Genomic DNA, 21,097 nt, shown 5'->3' on the forward strand with positions numbered 1-21,097 from the left:
TGAGCTTTGTGGATGTAGAGAGACTAATAATAAAGTGTTACTCAAACATGTGTGAATGAAACAAAACACAGCTCCAGGTCTGTAATAAAGGACCTTTAAATCCTCATTTTTACAGTGCGATGAGGAGCGTCCTGTGTGGGACAGAGCTCTATACCTGTGTGTTGTGTTTCAGTGTTGTGTATCTGTGCCAATCTGACATAAAATGTTGAAGCATTTGTCTTGAAAAAAAAAAGAAGAAAATTATATGTTTGTCTTTTAAATTTCATTTAAACTCACATATTAGAACAGTGAGAGTCGTCCTGGATCCAAAGATGAGTTTACGAACGCCAGATTCAGTCACACCATAACACAACCATAACACCAAACCAGAGTTAACCAAACCAGAGTTAACCAAACCAGAGTTAACCAAACCAGAGTTAACCAAACCAGAGCCGCTGGAACATGGTCAGATACTGACTTTAAATAACATATTCTGGAATATTTTAGTTTTTATCTCCTAAACAAGAGTTACCATGTGTTTTTTTAACTGTGAAAATGTAAAATAAAACATAAAAAAATCAATATAGGCCTATATTTTATTTATTTAAAATGTAATAATTGTGTTAAATTTCTTTTAAACTCACAAATTTGAACAGTGAGAGTTGTCCCAGATCCAAAGATGAGTTTACGAACCCCAGAGCCAGTCACACCATAACACAACCATAACACCAAACCAGAGACACGGCAACCAAACCAGAGTTGACCAAACCAGAGTTGACCAAACATGATCTGCTGTAACTATGGGAGACACTTTAACCAATATCTGACCAAACACAATCTGCAGATATTTCATAAAGTTTAGAGTTGGAGTTGAGTTAATTCACTCACATGTGCACAATTCAGGTCAGTATGGATCAAGGACATTTCTTGTGTATAATCTGTCAAACTTTTTTATGTTATTTATAGATCATCAATAAAATTGTGATAGTAAATATTAACATATTAATATATATATATATATATATATATATATATATATATATATATATATATATATATATATATATATATATATATATATATATATATATATATATAATATTTTAGAGACAATTAAATAGTAAAAATATATATTTTTTTAAATTTCATTTAAACTCACATATTTGAACAGTGAGAATCGTCCCAGATCCAAAAGTGAATTTCCCGTAACCAGAGTCAGTCACACCATAACACAACCATAACACCAAACCAGAGCCGCCAGAACATGGTCAGATCCTGATCATAAATATCATATCTTGGATTATTTTAGTTTTTATCTCCTAAACAAGTGTTACCATGTGTTTTGTAACTGTGAAAATGTGAAATTAAATATTACAAATTTAATATAGACCTGTATTTTATTTTATTTTAAATACAATAATTGTGTTAAATTTCTTTTAAACTCACATATTAGAACAGTGAGAGCCGTCCCAGATCCAAAGATGAGTTTATTAATCCCAGAGCCAGTCACACCATAACACAACCATAACACCAAACCAGAGACACGTTAACCAAACCAGAGTTGACCAAACATGATCTGTTTTAATTAACAAAATGCACAAATCGGGTTATTATGGATCTATCGCATTTCTTGTGTATAATCTGTCATATTTTATTATGTTATTCACAGATGTCATCAGTAACTGTGATGTTACAAATTTTAAATTAAATATCTGTATTATTATTATTATTATTATTTAAAGATTCTATAGTAAAAAAAAAAAAGATGGTTGTAAATTTAGTTTAAACTCACATATTTGAACAGTGAGAGTCGTCCCAGATCCAAAGATGAGTTTATTAATCCCAGAGTCAGTCACACCATAACACAACCATAACACCAAACCAGAGCCGCCGGAACATGGTCAGATCCTGATCCTATCGGCAGATTCCAGTGACAGTTGTGCAGCACAGAAGTTTATATTTGATGAATGAGCTGAAGCACATTTTGACGTCTATAATAAATGTGATTGTAATGACTTGAATGAAATATGAACATGAAATATGTTTCTGGTGTTGACAGTGATAAGTGAACAGACCTCAGCCTGAAAAGGTTTGGTTTAGGTTTAGTACATGTCCAAATGCAGTGGTAAAGTTTGAGCTTTTATTCATTTAAAGTTGCAGTATGTCACTTTTCTGGTGAAGGATCTGCTAACTGCATGGCTATGGAGATATTTAGGCTTTACTTGGAATGTTCCACAGCATGGCATTAAATATATCTATGTTGCATGTATTGTATTATAGGTGTTTTTATTGCTCAGAAATACCTTGAAAAACATTCTTACTGTGAGCAGGGTAGCCTCTCCGCAGATCTGACCTGTACCTATGCCTGGAGGTGTCACCTGCTTGTCTCCATGGAGGTGGAGAAGTGTAATGCTATAGTGTGGGACATTCCAGGTAAAGTAATGACATCTCCGTGGACACAAGCAGTTGATGGACCCTCCACTAGAAATACTACAGAGTACAGCTTTAACAACTGTTGACAAAAGTTTTACATCTGTGTCAGTGTGAATTTAAATAATCTGGATTATTTTATCTTTTATCTCCTAAACAAGAGTCAACACAAGTTTATTGAAAATGTGAAGTTAAATATTGAAAATTCTAAATATATTTTATATATAATAAATATTATTTGTGTTAAATTTGTTTAAACTCACGTATTTGAACAGTGAGAGTCGTCCCGGAGCCAAAAGTGAATTTCCCGTAACCAGAGCCAGTCACACCATAACACAACCATAACACCAAACCAGAGACACGGGGACCAAACCCGAGTTAAACGAGCCCGAGTTAAACGAGCCCGAGTTAAACGAGCCCGAGTTAAACGAGCCCGAGTTAAACGAGCCCGAGTTAAACGAGCCCGAGTTAAACGAGCCCGAGTTAAACGAGCCCGAGTTAAACGAGCCCGAGTTAAACAAACATGATCTGCATTAACCATGGGAGATACTTTATGAAATATCTGCAGACTGAAATTACTTTTGATCAGATTCTGGTTAAAAGTTTCATACTTTTCAGTAATGAGTTAATTTGAGTTGAGTAATAATGAGTTGAGTTAATTAATAATCTGCACAAATCTGGTCATTTCGGATCCTTGTGTGGAATCTGTCAAATTTTATTATGTTATTCACAGATGTCATCAGTAAAATTGTGATGTTAAATATTCAAAATTAAATATCATTTTTTTTCAATTATTATTATTTAAGGATTCTATAGTAAAAAGTGGTGGTTGTAAATTTTGTTTAAACTCACTCACATATTAGAACAGTGAGAGCCGTCCCGGATCCAAAGATGAGTTTATTAATCCCAGAGCCAGTCACACCATAACACAACCATAACACCAAACCAGAGTTAATCAAACCAGAGTTAACAAGGCCAGAGTTGACCAAACATGATTTGCAGTAACTATGGGAGATACTTTATGAAATATCTGCAGATTGAATTTTATCATTTAGTCAGATTTTGGTTAAAGTTTCATATTTGTCAGAGGTTTTTTTTTTTATGTTATTTACAGATGTCATCAGTAAAACTGTGATGTTAAATATTTAAAACTCAATATACATATATTTTTTTAATATAGATTATATAGTAAAACAAAATGGTGGTTATACATTTTGTTTAAACTCACATATTTGAACAGTGAGAGTCGTCCCGGATCCAAAAAAGAGTTTCCTAATTCCAGATTCAGTCACACCATAACACAACCATAACACTAAACCAGAGTTAACCAACCCAGAGTTAACCAAATGTGATCTGTAATAACCATGGGAGATTCTTTATGAAATATTTGCAGATAGAATTTACTCCTTTGGTCAGATTTTTGTCAAAGTTTCATATCTTAAGTTAGTTAATTAAGTTAATTAACAATGCTCACAATTCTCTTTATTTATGCATAGTTCAATACCCCCAAGTTTCAGGTTTTATTTTATTTAATTTGCAATATTTGAGATGGATTTTAAATGTCATTTTTTGCATAGGCTACTTACCTGGACATTTGATCTAGAACTTACCAGAGGCATGCTTCTCCAAAAAGCATGAACCAAACTTTAGCTATTTGAAAAATCTGTTTTGGCAAATTTATGGTGCAACGATTTTCTGACATCAGTTTTACCGTTAGGATTAATAGTGGCCTAAAAACTGAAACTTTTTCTTTGGACAACCTGTTTTCAAAGGCAAGACACAAGCACAATATCTCTGCTTTAAGTAACTAAATCAGCAAGTACGTCAAGAAGTGAATAAGTCTGCAGGCTCACGGGTCTGAACGGAGAGCCGGGTGCCGCTTCCAAACTGAAGTCTGGAGTTTGTCCATGTCCCACAGTGACCCGCCCCTCAACAACAACCAAGAAAGTCCCGTACTGTGCAGAACGAGCGTAACTATAGTAACCATCTAATAAAAAATGTAAGTAAATATAACAATATGATAATAAGAAGAGTAATGATAATACATGTAATTCAATTTTAATATGTTTTATACTGTTTGCAGTCACTTGCCCAGGTAACCTCTGTCCACTGTGAGACCTAACCCTCCCTGTGTGTCAGATGCCCTCCCTGTGTGTCAGATGCCCTCCCTGTGTGCCAGTCCTACCTGGATCCACAAAGAGTCGGACCCCAGATCCAAAAAACAGTTTGTTCCAAGACTGAGACACACTATAAGAGAACGTGAGACAAGAACTCAACCAACTCAGACCAAGACTAAACCAGGACTATACCAGAACTAAACCAGAACTAAGCCAGGACTGAATCAAGACTAAACCAGGACTAGACAAAGATCAAACCAGGACTAGACCAGGACTAAACCAGGAGTAAAACAGGACTAAACCAGAACTAAACAAGGACTGAACCGGGACTGAATCAAGACTAAATCAGGACTAGATCAGGACTAAACTGGGAATAAAACAGGGCTAAACCAGAACTAAGCCAGGATAAAACCGGAACTAGACCAGGACTAAACCTGGACTAAACCAGGACTGAGGTAGGATTGAATCCACACTAAACCAGGACTAGACGAGGATCAAACCAGGACTAGACCAGGAATAAATCTGGAATAAAACAGGACTAAACCAAAACTAGACCAAGACTGAACCAGGACTGAACCAGGACTAAACAAGGATTTAAAAGTAATATTGAATAGAAATTTATTTTAATAACGCCTGGCTCTATTTGGGAATAATGACGTCATCAGAGTCGAACAATTTACAGTTTTGTGATGGGACTGACCTGCGTGAACAAAAAGCCTGGTCCCTGATCCAAACGTCAGTCTGGTCCCAGAGAGAGTCACATAATGAAACTCCTCCAGACAACAACAGACATGCTAATGCTAACAGACAAACAGCCCCAAACAACAGACGTGCTAATGCTAACAGACAAACAGCCCCAAACAACAGACGTGCTAATGCTAATAATCAAACTCCCCAAACAATTACAGATGTGCTAATGCTAACAAACAAACTATCCCGGATGACAACAGACGTGCTAATGCTAATAATCAAACTCTGCAAACAATTACAGATGTGCTAATGCTAACAGAGAGACTCCCCCAGACAACAACGGACGTGCTAATGCTAACAGTCGTAAAAACTGTCATTGCCCAATTTAGCATGGTTTTTGCTAATTGAGCATGCCCAGAACTTTGATGATTAAGTATGATCGATTTTGCTTCTATCTCTAAGAATAAACACTGTGAATTTGACATTTCTGATGGACTGCCATATTATAATCTAATTAGCATAACTAAATCAGTAAATAAAAATGTAGACAAAAAACATTAATTATAAAATATACACATGTACATACACCTGTAAAAGCATTCTTAAAAACATATCATTTCTTACTGTTGTGGACGCTGAGCCTAGATCCTGTCCCAAAAATGAGTTTGTTTGAAGAGTAAGTCCCACTGTGAGTCTGAGGGCCACAGAAACTCTCGTCTGACACTGATCAGACATGGTACTGCAGCACTTTTTTAACTAATAATTTGTTGGTTATTGTGAATATGGGGTGATTTCCTCAGATATTGGCACTGGTCTGATCTTGAACAAGGTGCAGATATTTGGTGATATCTAAATGTGCGTTTATTCCAAAAGCGATGAGTTAATTTGTAATCTTCATTATAATTTAGCATAAATTTGGCCTGTATTGAATCTTAAGCTGTTCAAATCTTAATGTCTGTTATGTGATTTACAGTGAATTTATAAAAGTAACTCACGATTGTTCAGTGAGCCTAATGTTAAACCAATGGAGATTTTAAGATACTAAACACTAGCTTTGACGTTCATTCAAATGTTTTCTTGAGTCCTTTCTATTCAAAAGCTGATCACTGAGCATCAGGAATCATGTAGAAGTAATGCTGAAAATGACTTTAAATGTGTACTTAAATGTATTTAAACATATCCTGATGTATTTAAGTAAAAGTACTCACAGTTGTGCACAGTGAGTCTCGTCCCTGCTCCAAAGTACAGTCGGGCTCCTCCAAATCCAGTCACACAGCCCTGCGCTCCTCAGCACTAACCTGACCTCCGACCTCTGACACTGAGGCAGTCTGACCCTGAAGTGCTCGGACCGTGAGTCTGTTGGCAGATCTGGTAGTGTTTAGCTTGACTATATTTGCAGCATTTTACTTGACAAATACACCAGCAATGTTGTGTGTGAGCTGTGGCCTTGGTTCATTTCAGTGACGTGGAGTTTTAGAAGAAAGTTTAAAGAGGTTTAATGTCTGCCAATGCCAATGTCTGTGTGCTTGTAATCAATCAATAACTTTATTTATACCTGAGGTTCAATTTTGACGCAAATTTGGTTCTGTTTCAGATCACTGCTCACACTGACCTCTGACCTGACCTCTGACCTCTGACCTGACCTCTGACCTGACTGTTGACCTTCAAGTAAAGTGATAAAGTCAAATGAGACTCACAGATTTGGACTTGGAGTGAGGCTCCTGTTCCAAAGATGATCTTCAGGTTATTCACACAACACTGCACTCCAGTACACAAACTACTACTACTACTACTACTACTACTACTACTACTACTACTACTTTACTTTTCCGTTGTATTCACTGCCAAAATGAATCTTCAGTTTGATTTTTGAAAAATGTGCAAATATTTAAGATCTTTAAACATCGAAATAATGTTGAAAATGTGTTGAAATGAGTTTAATTCAGTTTAAAATGTGTTTAAAATGTGTTTAACTGTATTTAAACACATCCTGATGTATTTAAGTAAAAGTACTCACAGTTGTGCACAGTGAGTTTCGTCCCTGCTCCAAAGTACAGTCGGTTCACTCCAACATCAGTCACACAGCCCTGTGCTCCTCAGCACTAACCTGCTCATGCTCGTGCTTAACTTCACTATATTTTCAGTATGTTACTAGTTTGAAAAGGTTTGTTTTTGGATGCAGACCATAGACTGCATATATAAATTTCTTCATTACTACAGGTGCCCTCCCTTCCATGTTGTTACACTGTGTACTGTTGTAATGAAGACATGTGAAATATGTATAAAGTATTTGTTTAGTGTATAAATGTGTACATGTTTTTTTTTTTTTGCATTTTTTTTTTTTTTTAAGTACTCACAGAACTGAACTGTCAAAGTTGTCCCGCGTCCGAACTGGAGTTTGGATGAACCAGAGTAAGTCACACTACACACTGCTGCAGTACAAATACCTCAAATACTACGGTGCAAATATCTCAAGTGCAATAGTACAGATACTTAAAATGAAATACTTTTTTGGTACAATTTGCCAGTGTGTTTCACATACTGTTTTACCACATTCAGTCCTCAGAGTTACACTGTAAAAAAACAGTGTTATTCGTCACTTACCTTATGCATTCAGAACATCCTAATGATTCACCATGATGAGTTTATAAGCACTTTTCACAACTCTCAGAGACCAGAGCAGAGTTTTGTCATCATGATAAAGCTAACAACAACTAGCATGCTAGTTCCTGATTTTCGGACAGTAAAATACTTTATAACTAGACACAGACGGAGCACAGTGGACTTATTGTGACCTGTTTATCTGCACTGGGACAGGACACATTTTACTCAAACACATGGCAAAAATCACATACAGGGCCTTTAATATTACTTCTTTCTAACAAAACATAAATGATTGGTCATCTGGTCCAAAATATATTTAAAATATCAGTATAATTAACTCCTTAAACCCAGGTCTTAAACTCAGGTCTTAAACCCAGGTCTTAAACTCAGGTCTTAAACTTGTGTACTCACGGGTCTGGACTGAGAGTCTGGTCCTGGTCCCAAACAGGATCTTGTTCTGGTTTAGTCCAGTCACACTGCAGTGCACTGCACAACACTAACTACTCAACAAGTACTGCAGTACTCAAATATAACTACAAATACTACTAATACTGCAGAACAAAATTATTACTGCAAATACTGCACTACTATAAACACTGTAGTGTGTCAGATGCCCTCCCTGGAGTATATTTATTTGAAGTAAATAAATGTTACTCACAGAGATGCACAGTGAGTCTGGTCCCTGCTCCAAAGTACAGTTTGAAGTTTGAAGAAGTCACACATTGCTCTGACCAGGGACAAATACTGCAGTTCAACAAATACTACAACAAATACTGCAGTACTACTGTTACCGCAGCACTACAGATATTACTACAAATACTGCAGTACTACAAACACTATGGAGTTGAGTTACTTTTGAAAATGACTTTAAATGTGTTTAAAATGTGTTTAAAATGTGTTTAACTACATTAAAACACTGTCTGATGTATTTAAGTAAAAGTACTCACAGTTGTGCACAGTGAGTCTCGTCCCTGCTCCAAAGTACAGTCCAACATCAGTCACACAGCCCTGTGCTCCTCAGCACTAACCTGCTCATGCTCGTGCTTAGCTTCACTATATTTTCAATATTTTACTTTGCATCTCCAAACCCATGAAATGTCACACCAAAGTCATTAGCTCCATGTAGTGACCAATATTTATCAAATCACTGCTCACTCTGACCTCTGACCTCTGACAGTTGATGTTGAAATAAAGTGATAAAGTCAAATGTGACTCACAGATTTGGACTCGGAGTGAGGCTCCTGTTCCAAAGATGATCTTCAGGTTATTCACACAACACTGCACTCCAGTACAAAAACTACTACTACTACTACTACTACTACTACTACTACTACTACTACTACTACTACTACTAGTACTACTACTACTACTACTACTACTACTACTACTACTACTACTACTACTACTACTACAGGGGCCCTCACTTTCACGTTGTTACTACACATATTACTGATACACATATTACTACAAATGCTACAGCACTAATATTTTGATATAATATTTGAGTACTTTTAAATGTGTAGATGTGGAGTGTGATGTTTTTATGTGAAAGACTGGTAGAGTGCAGGTCTGATTGTAAATGGATACTTTGATGTATTTGAATAGTTTATAACCTGCCGGGGAACTGCAGATGGAAACGAGCTTTAACTGCATCTGGTGTAAAACATGTCTATTTTATGAGATGAATGTCTTTGTCTGTTCAAATAAACCAATGAACTCAACTAAAATATTACTACAAATACTACAAATACTGCAGTACAAATACTATAAAGCTGCAGTACTAAAATATTACTACCAATAGTGTAGTCAGATGTCCTCCCATTCTTCTGTATCCCTGTGTGTCAGATGCCCTCCCTGTGTGTATCAGATGCCCTGTGTGTGTCAGATGCCCTCCCTGTGTGTATCAGATGCCCTGTGTGTGTCAGATGCCCTCCCTGGAGTATATTCACTAAGAGTAAATAAATGTTACTCACAGAGATGCACAGTGAGCCTGGTCCCTGCTCCAAAGTACAGCTTCAAGTTTGAGGAAGAAGTCACACACTGCTCTGACCAGGGACAAATACTGCAGTACTGCAAATACTACTATGAATACTGCACTACTACAAATACTTTAGTGCAGTAGATTACTGCTATTTTATGCTGAACATTGAGTTATCGAGTGATATTAAACCTCTGGTGTGTTGTGTTTAAGGTGTTGCTTCCATGACACTGATACTGAAACATTAACAGGATCAAGTATCGGTTCCATGATATCGGTTAAGCCTTTAATTGGATGTAACAAGACGATTTACAGGATGATTTTTGCCCAGAACGTTTCATAATGTTGCACGTTTATTCATATGAAGCTGTTCAGTTCTGTAAAGGATACATAACAGTTACATAACACTATTTATTAGATATGCCTACAGTGGTATCGGGTAATATAGGCACATACTTAAAGGCATAGTATCGGTATCAGAACTGAAGAAGCTGGACTGGTTTATCACTAGTTACTACATATTTGATTGATTGATAATTTCTGCAGTACTACAGACCTCAGATACACAGTTGTATGTGCAGAGGTTGGTCTTATTTGATCCTGTTTAACATCATATTGTGTGAAATGACACAAAGCTTCCATCAGTGCTGTGAGTGAGGCTCATATTTGGACATTGAACATTTAAGATGCAACTCACTGTTTTAATCCTAATCCTGGACACAGCTGTCGTTATTAACCTGATTTCATATTCAGAATAATAAATATGATGTAATTTCTTACCTGAGTGAACCGTGAGCCTGGTTCCTTTTCCAAAGATGATCTTGAACCCACTTTTAGACACACCCAGCGACACGGCAACACAAAAACCCATCGCCAAGGCAACACATGTGCGTATGTCACATCTGCTGCCCGTGTCCAACCAGGAAGTAAAGCTATAAACTTCAGTGCAACACTGTACTCACTGTACCAGGCGTTTCAGTCTGGGCTCACACTCATTATTCTGTGTAGTGTTCTGTTTCTGACTTTGTTTGGCAGTGATTTTGTTTAATGCTAAACTCCACCTGCTCCATCACTGACCCCTGTGTGTAGTTTGAACACAGGCCAGTTTGTTTACATATGTTTTTACTGTGGTTTTCTGACCATGTGAAATGACCACAGACGTCAGCAGAGTCATGAGCCCTCGCATTAAAGTTCGAGCTGAGGATGAGCAGGTCCAAGAGGCTCAAGACAAAAGATTAAAATATAAAACTCAAAATGTGACCAAAAAAAAGTATTTAAACTTACACGTGTGGACTAAGAGCCATGTCCCCGCTCCAAACAGGAGTCTGCTGTACCCAGTGTTCACACAGTCACACAGACCAGGCCAAAAACACAACACACCAAAAATACAACTAATGATACTTCTACTCAACGCGAAATACCACAACTCACACCAAATACTTTAACTGACATCTTTAACACTTCTCTGTTGAAGGTTATACTACCGGACAGTAAAATACTTGGTGCACAGTGGACTTATTGTGACCTGTTTATCTGCACTGGGACAGGACACATTTTACTCAAACACATGGCAAAAATCACATACAGGGCCTTTAATATTACTTCTTTCTAACAAAACATAAATGATTGGTCATCTGGTCCAAAATATATTTAAAATATCAGTATAATTAACTCCTTAAACCCAGGTCTTAAACTCAGGTCTTAAACCCAGGTCTTAAACTCAGGTCATAAACTCAGGTCTTAAACTCAGGTCTTAAACTCAGGTCTTAAACTCAGGTCTTAAACTCAGGTCTTAAACTCAGGTCTTAAACTCAGGTCTTAAACTTGTGTACTCACGGGTCTGGACTGAGAGTCTGGTCCTGGTCCCAAACAGGATCTTGTTCTGGTTTAGTCCAGTCACACTGCAGTGCACTGCACAACACTAACTACTCAACAAGTACTGCAGTACTCAAATATAACTACAAATACTACTAATACTGCAGAACAAAATTATTACTGCAACTACTGCACTACTACAAACACTATAAAGTTGAGTCCTCTCTATTCAAAAGCTGATCACTGACCATCAGAAATCTCGTAGAAGTGATGTTGAAAATGACTTTAAATGTGTTTAAAATGTGTTTAACTGTATTTAAACACATCCTGATGTATTTAAGTAAAAGTACTCACAGTTGTGCACAGTGAGTCTCGTCCCTGCTCCAAAGTACAGTGGAGACACTCCAACTCCAGTCACACAGCCCTGTGCTCCTCAGCACTAACCTCCTCATGCTAGTGGTTAGCTTCACTATATTTTCAGTATTTTACTTTGCCAAAAGAATAAAGTTTGATGAGTTTTTTTTTTCTTTTTTTTTAATGCAGACCACAGACTGTAATATAAACTTCTTTGTGCAGTCTGTGATGCAGACGTGTCAAATCTGGTCTCTGCTGCATCTCCAAACACATGAAATATCACACCAAAGTCATTATCTCCATGTAGTGACCAATGTTTGACCTCTGACTGAACTCTGACCTCTGACCATTGATGTTGAAACAAAGTGATAAAGTCAAATGTGACTCACAGATTTGGACTCGGAGTGAGGCTCCTGTTCCAAAGATGATCTTCAGGTTATTCACACAACACTGCACTCCAGTACAAAAACTACTACTACTACTACTACTACTACTACTACTACTACTACTACTACTACTGCTACTACTACTACTACTACTACTACTACTACTACTACTACTACTACTACTACTGATGCTTCTACTAGTAGTACTAGAGAGAGATGTATTTACCAGCAGTGACCCAGCAGTTCATCAGGTTGTTCCACCGTATTTTCGTTTATCTTTTAACATTGTTGTGAGTAATATATGTGTATGAGAGTGTTGTACTACTGGCCCAAACATGGTGGATTTCCATAGTAACAGCTGTATTATGAGGTTCCATGCCGAGCTCTATTAGTTTTAAAAACATAATCAAGGATTTTGCCAAAATTGAGAGGAGACAAACGTCTGTAGATGATGAAAGAAGGGCAAATATAACAATAAGATGTTTGTACGGCTCACAGGAGGGAACTGAGTAAAGTCCTCTCCATTTAAAACTGTTCACTGACCATCAGAAATCATGTAGAAGTGATGTTGAGTTTAAAATCTGTTTAAAATCTGTTTAACTGCATTAAAACACATTCTGATGTAAAAGTACTCACAGTTGTGCACAGTGAGCCTGGTCCCTGCTCCAAAGTACAGCCTCCAGTTTGAGGAAGAAGTCACACACTGCTCTGACCAGGGACAAATACTGCAGTACTACAAATAATACTACAAATACTGCAGTACTACAAATTAGCAGTATTACAAATACAACTATAAATACTAATACTAATACAAATACTGCAGTACTAAAGCAGTACTGGCTGACTACTGGTCCAATGAACTCTTGTTTAATAACTGTTTGTGTATTTGATAGTATTTTTAGCCATGGACCCCAGGACCATGACTTTCTACCACAGTAGCAACTAATGAGGATACATATAAAATAAACTAATGCTTCAAATACTGCAGTACTACAAATACTAATGCAAATACTGCAGTGCAAAAGTACTACTACAAATACTACAGTACAACATATACTGTGTTTGTAACTGTAAAATAACAGGATCATAAAACTCACAGGTCTTGACTGTGAGGAGGATCCCAGCTCCAAAGGTCAGTTTGTTTAAGCCTCCAGACACACCTCAGCTCAGAGCAGCACAAAAACTCAGCATCATGACGACACATCATCATGGCGACGCATCGTCATGGCGACGCATCGTCATGGCGACGCATCGTCATGGCGACGCATCGTCAGGCGACGCATCGTCATGGCGACGCATCATCATGGCGACACATCGTCATGACGACACATCATCATGGCGACACAAAAACTCATCGTCCTGTCAATACAAAAACCCATCATCACGGCAACACATCGAAGTGAGGGCACAAGAACTTGTCATGAGAGCGCCGCAAAAACATATTGTCCTGGTGACGCATCGCCACGACGACAAAAAAAACTCATTGACAAACTTTTATATTTGATTTAATTTAAGCTTTCATTTATTATAACCCTAAGCAATCATAAGGACTACACCAGGACTAAACCAGGACTAAACCAGGACTTAAGCAGGTCTAAATTGGGACTAAACCGGGACTAAAAGAAAACGTCCTCATGGGGAGAGTTTCTAAAACCTCATCTCAGTTTAATAGTTTGACTGCATCAGGGAGGGCATCTGGCAGATACAGGAGAAGCCACCGAATACCAAACATAAAAAACCCTCAGTATGCAGTAATTGTATGCAATAACTGCAGTAAAAGTACTCACTCATATGTACCGTGACAGTGGTGCCAGTTCCAAAGATGAGTTTCCTCGCCCCATCATACACACAGTACTTCAGACTCAAGCAAAAACTACAAATGTGGCTACTACTGATACTGCAAATACTACTATTATTAATACTGCTACTGCACCTGGACCATCCCATGACTGATCTCATGTTTGTTTTCAGGAGGAACCCCCCCCCAGACACAGGAAGAACATGCAAACACAGAAAGACCCCGCGCTGCCGGGAGTCGAACCTGGGACCCTGTTGCTGTGAGGTTAGAATGTGACTCAGCCACTGTGCCACTGGTTTATTATTACATTTGGTGGATATTCTAATTAGAATGGTTCGATTTGGGATTTTTCATGGTCGATAGTGATTTTCTAGAAGAATGACAGACGAGCTCTGTCGATGTTTAGAGCTGATCTCAACCATTTTATAAAAACAAAAACAAAATCAAACAAAGTCAAATCTAACATTTTAAATATTAAAGTGTTTTTGTTACTCACTCGTGTGTACTGTGAGTCTGCTCCCTGCCCCAAAGTACAGCCGGTACGTGTTAGTATTCACACTGTACTACAGACCAGTACTATAACTACTATTACTGTAAACTGGGACGAATACTACAACTACTACAGACTAGTACTATAACTACTGCTACTGCAAGCTAGTACTATAAATACTACTACTATTTTTACTACTACTGCAGGCTAGTACAAATACTACTACTGCTGCAGAATAGTACTATAAATAGTACTATTATTACTACAACTACTACTGCAGACTAGTGCAAATACTACTACTTCTGCAAACTGGGTCAAATAAATTTATTACTGCAGACCAGTACTACAGCTACTATTACTGTAAACTGGGACGAATACTGCAACTACTGTAGACTAGTACTGTAACTACTAGTACCATCAGACAGATAATACATCACCTCCAAATACAGTTTTACTCTTCACAATAAAAGCCTCAGTTTCACAAACACATTTCAGTTTATTCAACACAATAATATCTGAGTACACAGAGTACACACGCAGTACAGATGCAGTAATTATGAAGTATTAGTACTCACTCGTGTGTACTGTGAGTCTTGTCCCAGCTCCAAAGAGCAGCTTCCCGATGTTACCATTCACACAGTACTGCACTCTAGTACTAAAATTACCACTACTGCAGACTAGTACTATAACTAATACAACTACTTCTGCAGACTGTAAACTTTGAAAATACTGCTCTGCAGTAATACCACATCAAAATAGAGACAAAATCTTTACTAAACCAGGACTAAACCAGAACTAAACCAGGACTGAACCAGGACTAAAGCAGGACTAGTGTGTATTTTGCCAAGTTCTCAAGTCATACGTTACACAAATTAGTTTTCTGTTTAAAACAATCACATATGAGCCACAGACATACTTACATTTGTGAACTGTGAGTCTGGTCCCTGATCCAAAGTACATCTTGTATCCTATCTGTCCAATCACACTACACAATACTGCTTAACAAAAACTACCACTGCTACTACTACTACTGCATGTACTCCTATTGCATACCACTGAAATTGTTTGCGGTTTCAAGGATTTCTAACACATAAAAACTCAAATTACTCTTCAAATTATCATCATATATATTTATTCAGTGAATGCACTTGGTCAGTATCTGTTTCAATGTAAACCACCTTGTGATGTCATGAAGTGGTAGTTTTTAAGTAAACAGCTCCTTTTAACTTTAGTTCAGTAGTAGATTGGAAATTCCAAGGTTGAAATCATCCAGATGATTCTAGTGAAGGTGAATGGAGTTTAAAAACACAGTGGAGCACTTCCTGTATTACCACATGATGACATCACAAGGTGGAACAGAGTGTTTTCTGTTTGAGAGAAGAAGAGCTCAGTCTAAATATGCAGTTTGTGTGTTAAACGTGTGAAGTGTTGTGTACTCACATGTTTGAACAGAGAGACGGGTCCCTGCTCCAAATATGAGCTTCTGTGCTCCATATGTACTCACACTAGAGTACACACTACTGCAAAAACTACTAATACAACTACTACTGCAAAAGCTATTACTACTGCAAAATCTACTAATACAACAACTACTACTGTTACTGCAAATACTACTACTAATAGAGTGTTTTGGTACTTAAACTACTTTTAGTACTTTCAGAGTACATGACCTAAATATATGACTACCATCAGATGGATCAGCTCCTGTGATACTACAGTATGATCATATTTATATAAAAGTACTTTGTTTAGTTCAGCTGCAGAAAGTCTTTTACTATGTTCACCTGTATCTGCAGTAACGGCTCCAGTATCACAAACACAATTCAGTTTATTCAACACAATAATATTTGAGTATACAGAGTACACACGCAGTACAGATACAGTGGTTGTGAATTGTTAGTACTTACTCGTGTGTACTGTGAGTCTGGTCCCTGCTCCAAAGAGCAACTTCCCCTTGTTATCATTCACACAGTACTGCACTCTAGTACTAAAACTATTACTGCTGCAGACTAGTACTATAACTATTACAAGCAGACTGAAATGCTACTACATGGTTTAACAACTACTTCTACTACTATTGCAGTATTTTGGTGCTGAAAGTACTTTTAGTACTTTACAGAGTACATTCCATGACCTAAATATACGTCTGGTACCATGTTGGGGTCAGATGGGTCAAAGTGACAAATACACAGGTCTGTGTTGTGTTCTTCAGTGATATATCCACATATTCACTACTGTAACAGAACTGGGGTCAGCACCAAACAAAACTTGAACCTGTCCCATGTCCAAAACAACTTTGAGAAGAGCATTTAGTGCAGTGTTCTCTAGAGGAGCTCACACATGGGACAGTACTTTCACATGAGCTGCAGATATGACTTTTACTCGAGCCTTGTACATTTATATGGAGGAGCACATTGGCCTGAGGGTTTTTGTGGCCGTCCTTCACATTCTACTGCATAAAGTCTCTTATTCTGGATTTATTATGAAGTAAAATAAATCAAAATAAACTAAAAACTAAAACTAAACATATTTTATTTTGAAGAGTATCTCATGTGCCCTGTATCTGCAGTACCTAGTCCCGTCACCTCATAGGACAGTTGTACTCACCCCACAGCTCTTCACAATAAAAGCCTCAGTATCACAAATACATTTCATTAAATCTAATACTACACACATGCAGTACAAATGTAGTGAACTATTAGTACTCACTCGTGTGTACTGTGAGCTGGGTCCCAGCTCCAAAGATGAGTTTCCTCAACCCGTCATTCACACAGTACTATAGACTCATTCAAAAACTACTACTACTACCATTACAACTACTATTACTTCTGCCACTACTACTTAATACTAATGCTTCTTTTACTGACTAAACCAGGTCTAAACTGATGTATTATCGGTCTTTATTTTTTGTAAACCCGATAACACTTAGAAAAACAGTAACATGCAATGCAAATGTAAGTAAAGTATTAGTACTCACTAGTGTGTACTGTAAGTCTGACTCCTGTTCCAAAGTAGAACCTGGTCCCAGTACCATACACACCACAGGAAAGTACACGGTAAAAACAACCAGGACTAAACCAGGACTGAACCAGGACTAAATCAGAACTAAACCAGAACACAGAAAATCAGAAATTCTTTTAAAAGTGTTTAACTGTACTCACGAATGTGAACAGAGAGACGTGTCCCTGGTCCAAACAGGAGCTTATTAACATTCACACAACAGGAAACTCCACAGCAAAAACTCAACCAGGACTAAATAAGAACTGAACCAGGACTGAAGCAGGTCTAAACCCAGACTAAACTACACCTAAACCAACTAAACCAGGACTAAACCAGGACTAAAACAGGTCTGAACCAGGACTGAACCAGGACTAAACCAGAACTCAGAAAATCAGAAATTCTTTTAAAAGTGTTTCTTAACTGTACTCACGAATGTAAACAGAGAGATGTGTCCCTGGTCCAAAGAGGAGCTTATTAACATTCACTCCAGTATTCACACAACAGGAAACTCCACAGCAAAAACTCAACTAGGACTAAACCAGGACTAAACCAGGACTAAATCCATACTAAAGCATGACTGCAACAGGACCTGCTTTAGTTATTATGTCATTTACTTCATAATGGGAACTTTATTATGTGAACTTTGAAAACCCATTACTCTTAAGGCTGAGTTTACACTTGCACAAAAACCACATCAAAATAAGGACTAAATCTGGACTAGACTAGGACTAAACCGGGACTAGAACGGGACCAAAATAGTTATATTTCTGGACGTAATCTTGATCCTGTTAGATCTGAGTGCTGCCTTTGACACTGTGGATCATGGGATCCTCTTACAGAGACTAGGGGACTGGGAGGGCATCTCTGGTACGGCACTAAACTGGTTCAAGTCATATCTAGAAAACAGGGAGTGCTTTGTTGAAATTGGAAAATGTATATCAGATAAAATGTCCCTGACCTGTGGGGTGCCCCAGGGGTCAATCCTGGGACCCCTGTTGTTCAGTCTCTACATGCTGCTGTTAGGCCAGTTAATACGCAGCTATAATGTGTCGTACCACAACTCTGCAGATGACACTCAGATCTATGTCTCACTGGCAGCTTAACTCAGACAAGACTGTATGACTTCAGTCTTTGGTTCGCAGAAACATAGAGAAAGTGTCAGCAGTCACCTGCAGTCTCTCTCTCTAAAACCTTCAAATCAGGCTAGAAATCTAGGGGTAATAATGGACTCAGACTTGAACTTTAACAGCCACATCAAATCAATAACATCTGCAACTTTTTACCATCTAAAAAACATTGCAAAAATCAAAGGTTTACTGTCAAAACCAGAGACAAACTTATCGTTTGTCTCCAAACGAGCCTTAACACAGCTGCAGTACATCCAGAACTCTGCAGATCAGGTCCTGACTAGAACCAGCCAGTTTCACAGTTCTCAAGTCACAAGTTACACAAACGACACTTCTGCTTAAAACAGTCACACATGAGCCACCAACAAAACACTCATTTTATACTTACATTTGTGAACTGTGAGTCTGGTCCCTGCTCCAAAGTAAATCTTCTTGAGTCCTGTATTCACACTACACAATACTGCTTAACAAAAACTACTAGTACTTTAGCATGTACTCCTGCTGCATACCACTGGAGTCAAGGATTTCTAACACATAAAACTCAAATTACTCTTCAAATTATCATCATCATATATTTATTGAGCTGAGTGAGTGCACTTGGTCAGTATCTGTTTCAATGTAAACCACCTTGTGATGTCACGAAGTGGTAGTTTTCAAGTAAACAGCTCCTTTTAACTTTAGTTTATTTTTATTTATTTATTTGACTGGGACAATGCATATTGATGAACAGACATGATTCAACATGAATGTAAATACGCCAGATTATAGCCAAAGGCTAATTTCCATCTGTTGTCCAAGGGGTTGGGGTCACAAAAGGGTCAAGTTAAAAATTGCAAACTACATTACATTCACTGCACAGTTACCATGGTTGCACATTCCATTCATTGCACATTACATAGTTCAGTAGTAGATTGGCAATTCCAAGGCTGAAATTAACCAAATGATTCTAGTGAAGGTGAATGGAGTTTAAAAACACAGTGGAGCACCTCTGCTACTAAACCAAGACCAAGCCTGGACCGAACCAGGACTAGAACAGGACCAAAATAATTATATTTCAGAATTTACACACCACTGAAACAGAACTCACTTTTCATACTTACATTTGTGAACTGTGAGTCTGGTCCCTGCTCCAAAGTAAACCTTGTATCCTGTCCCAGTATTCACACTACACAATACTGCTTAACAAAAACTACTACTACTACTACTGCATGTACCCCTACTGCATACCACTGAAGTAAAACTAGTATTCACAATTTCAGGGATTTCTATCACATTAAAACTCAAATTACTCTTCAAAATTGGTGACACTGAACCTGCAACACAACTAGGCCTGTCACGAAATACTCATTTTGAAGTACAAATAAATTATAATAATAAAGATTGAAACTACTTCATTCCACTGACACAGTAACCCCAAAGCAGGATTTTTAATAGCTATAAAACTTTCTCAAAGTGAAACAAATACAAATTTGGACAGCAGTACGTAAATAGAATTACACAGATTATCCTGTGTAGTGTCTACACAGGACCATGGAGGTTAGATACTTCAAATACTCATTTAAACCTCCTATAGTGACTTTCATGAGCTTTAACTGATAATGCTGTTATCTTCTCAAAAAAATACCTAGAGTTGTTTTTTTGTTTGATTCACACGTGTTTGAGTAACACTTTATTATTAGTTACATCTCCAAAGCTCAAAATACTCTGTTCCACCTTGTGATGTCATGAGGTGATAGTTTTCAAGTTAACAGCTCCTTTAGTTCAGTAGACGTTAGCAATTAAAGAGTTGGAGCTAATACTACTAGTACTACTACTACTACTACTGCAGACCAATACTATAAGTACTACTACTGTGGACAGTTTTACTCTTCACAATAAAAGCCTCAGTATCACAAACACATTTCAGTTTATTCAACACAATAATATCTGAGCACACAGAGTACACACGCAGTACAGATTCAGTAGTTATGAAGTATTAGTACTCACTCATGTGTACTGTGAGTCTGGTCCCTGCTCCAAAGAGCAGCTTCCAGTTGCCAGTATTCACACAGTACTGCACTCTAGTACTAAAACTACCACTACTGCAGACTAAGACTAGTACTATAACTATTACAACTACTTTGGCAGACTGAAATGTTACTACATGGTTTAACAGCAACAACTACCACTACTATTACTACTACTACTACTACTACTACTACTACTACTACTGCTACAGTAGCTTGGTTTTTACACTTCTTTTAGTACTTTACAGAGTACATTCCATGATATAAATATACGGCTGGTATCATGTTGGGGTCAGATGGGTCAAACTCCTGTGACACTAAAA

At 37.6% G+C, this 21,097-nt stretch overlaps 1 protein-coding gene across 1 annotated transcript in view; it reads right to left on the reverse strand.

Annotated features, from left to right (window-relative positions):
• Positions 1–21,097, reverse strand: part of LOC117385156 (M1-specific T cell receptor alpha chain-like) — a 68,762-nt gene that overhangs the window by 4,448 nt on the left and 43,217 nt on the right. The window contains exon 2 of the mRNA XM_033982429.2: positions 15,562–15,613. Within this exon, the coding sequence (XP_033838320.1) occupies positions 15,562–15,601 (40 nt within the window). The 5' untranslated portion in view covers positions 15,602–15,613. The remainder of the gene's footprint in view (positions 1–15,561; positions 15,614–21,097) is intronic.

Source organism: Periophthalmus magnuspinnatus, chromosome 17 (assembly GCF_009829125.3).
Source record: "Periophthalmus magnuspinnatus isolate fPerMag1 chromosome 17, fPerMag1.2.pri, whole genome shotgun sequence".
Taxonomy (NCBI): Eukaryota; Metazoa; Chordata; class Actinopteri; order Gobiiformes; family Gobiidae; genus Periophthalmus; species Periophthalmus magnuspinnatus.